General features: G+C 30.0%; 1 protein-coding gene across 1 annotated transcript in view; it reads left to right on the top strand.

The window, feature by feature from the left end:
* The window catches only part of LOC117118081, a 49,912-nt gene that overhangs the window by 42,404 nt on the left and 5,440 nt on the right, over positions 1 to 2,068 (top strand). The window contains exons 67-71 of the mRNA XM_033262577.1: positions 166 to 222; positions 710 to 766; positions 1,095 to 1,151; positions 1,266 to 1,417; positions 1,727 to 1,946. Coding sequence (XP_033118468.1) covers positions 166 to 222; positions 710 to 766; positions 1,095 to 1,151; positions 1,266 to 1,417; positions 1,727 to 1,946 — 543 coding nt within the window. The remainder of the gene's footprint in view (positions 1 to 165; positions 223 to 709; positions 767 to 1,094; positions 1,152 to 1,265; positions 1,418 to 1,726; positions 1,947 to 2,068) is intronic.

Here is a 2,068-nt window from a genome sequence, read left to right as displayed (position 1 = left end):
TTGTATTATGAATAAAATGTTGTTTAAGAGTGATGTAATTATTACAAGTGCCTTTATATCATAGTGTATATTGAATCCATTTTGCAGAAGTTTTGACAACTGTGTGTTATAAAAGTATTACAATTGCCTCTATTATTATTGTATATTAAATTCATTAACTTACAGATGATTTGACAACTGTACCCGCTATAGACAAGACAACAGTCACAACCACACCATCAGGTAATGCTTAAAAATGAGTCAAGTTTAACTAATTAACTATAGTAGAAAACTTGTATTATGAATAACATGTTTATTATATAATTATTGCAAGTGCCTCTATTATTGTATATTGAATCTATTATTTTACAACTGTGGCTGCTACGGACAAGTCAACAGTCACAACCACACCATCAGGTAATGCTTAAAAATAAGTCTAGTTTAACTAATAGTGAAAAATTTGTATTATGAAAAACATGTTGTTTATTATTACAAGTGCCTCTATTATTATTGTATATTGAATCTATTATTTTACAGATGATTTGACAACTGTGGCGACTACAGACAAGACAATAGTTCAAACCACAACATCAGGTAATGCTTAAAAATGAGTCTAGTTTAACTATTTAACTATAGTGGAAAACGTGTATTATGAATATTCATGTTGTTTATGATATAATTATTACAAGTGCCTCTATTATTATTGTATATTGAATTCTTTATTTTACAGATGATTTGACAACTGTGGCTGCTACGGACAAGACAACAGTCACAACCACACCATCAGGTAATGCTGAAAAATGTGTCTAGTATATTACTAATTAACTATAGTAGAAAACTTGTATATGAATAACATGTTGTTTATAATATAATTATTGCAAGTACCTCTGTTATTCATGTATATTGAATCCTTTATTTTACAGAGGATTTGACAACTTTTTCCACTACAGACAAAACAACAGTCAAAACCACACTATCATGTAATGCTTAAAAATGGGTCTAGTTTAACTAACTAACAATAGTGGAAAACTTGTATTATAAATAACATGTTGTTTATGCTATAATTATTACAAGTGCCTCTATTATTATTGCATATTGAATCCATTATTTTACAGAGAACTTGACAACTGTGGCCGCTACGGACAAGACAACAGTCAAAACCACGCCATCAGGTAATGCTTAAAAATGAGTCTATATTAACTAATTAATATAGTGTAAAACTAACTATTATATAATTATTACAAGTTCTTCTATTAAGAATTTGTTTTTAATCCATTATTTTACAGAAGACTTAACAACTTCTCTCATAGCTACCAACGTGTTAACATTTAGTTTGACAATTACTGGAATAAATGGTGATCCAGTAAACTTCACATCCGATTTGGAGGATCCAAATTCAGAAAAGTTTAAAGAAACTGAAGGATTTGTGTGTGCTGTTGTAAGTTTTTTTTTAGCAAAAATTATAACTGTGGGCATTAAATCATACCCTTAGACAAGCACAAAATAATAGACGAGAACATGGTGCCACTACAAAGGCGGCTATTTCAAAACCTGCATTTTGAGTTATCGTTCAGAGCCTACTACATCTAATAAATGTTTTATTACTACGACTATATATTATACAGCTGGTGCTATTGTTGTTGTTATTTATTAATGTTATTATGATTATTTTATTAATGTTAATAACAATTTTGTAGTAAATGTAGTACAATAATATTATCATTTTCACATTGAATTATACATACAGGTCCAAAATAGTGTTTCTTCCATCATTGTGTCATCAGGATGTAGAGTTGTAAACTTTTTTAATGGGAGCATTATTGCTAATACAGAGCTGAGCACTCCTGACCAAGATATAACAGGTAATGATGTAGAAACGGTTCTGAGAGAAGCAGCAGTGAATGGTACACTTAGCGATGGAAGCGGGATGGAATTGAGAGTTGATCCAATGACTATAGTGTACTTAGGTAAGCATATGCCTACAGAATATGGTAGTTACTTTAATTTTGTTTGGGAAAACAATATCAAGTAGTTTTTATGATAAAAGATGTTTATTATGAGGCTTTTGGAGTGCAGTTGTTTTTTATCC

The sequence above is a fragment of the Anneissia japonica genome, unplaced genomic scaffold (genome assembly GCF_011630105.1).
Source record: "Anneissia japonica isolate Jap-2015-1 unplaced genomic scaffold, ASM1163010v1 scaffold287634_len692169_cov176, whole genome shotgun sequence".
In the NCBI taxonomy this organism is placed as follows: Eukaryota; Metazoa; Echinodermata; class Crinoidea; order Comatulida; family Comatulidae; genus Anneissia; species Anneissia japonica.
This window is presented reverse-complemented; position numbering and strand designations above follow the sequence as displayed.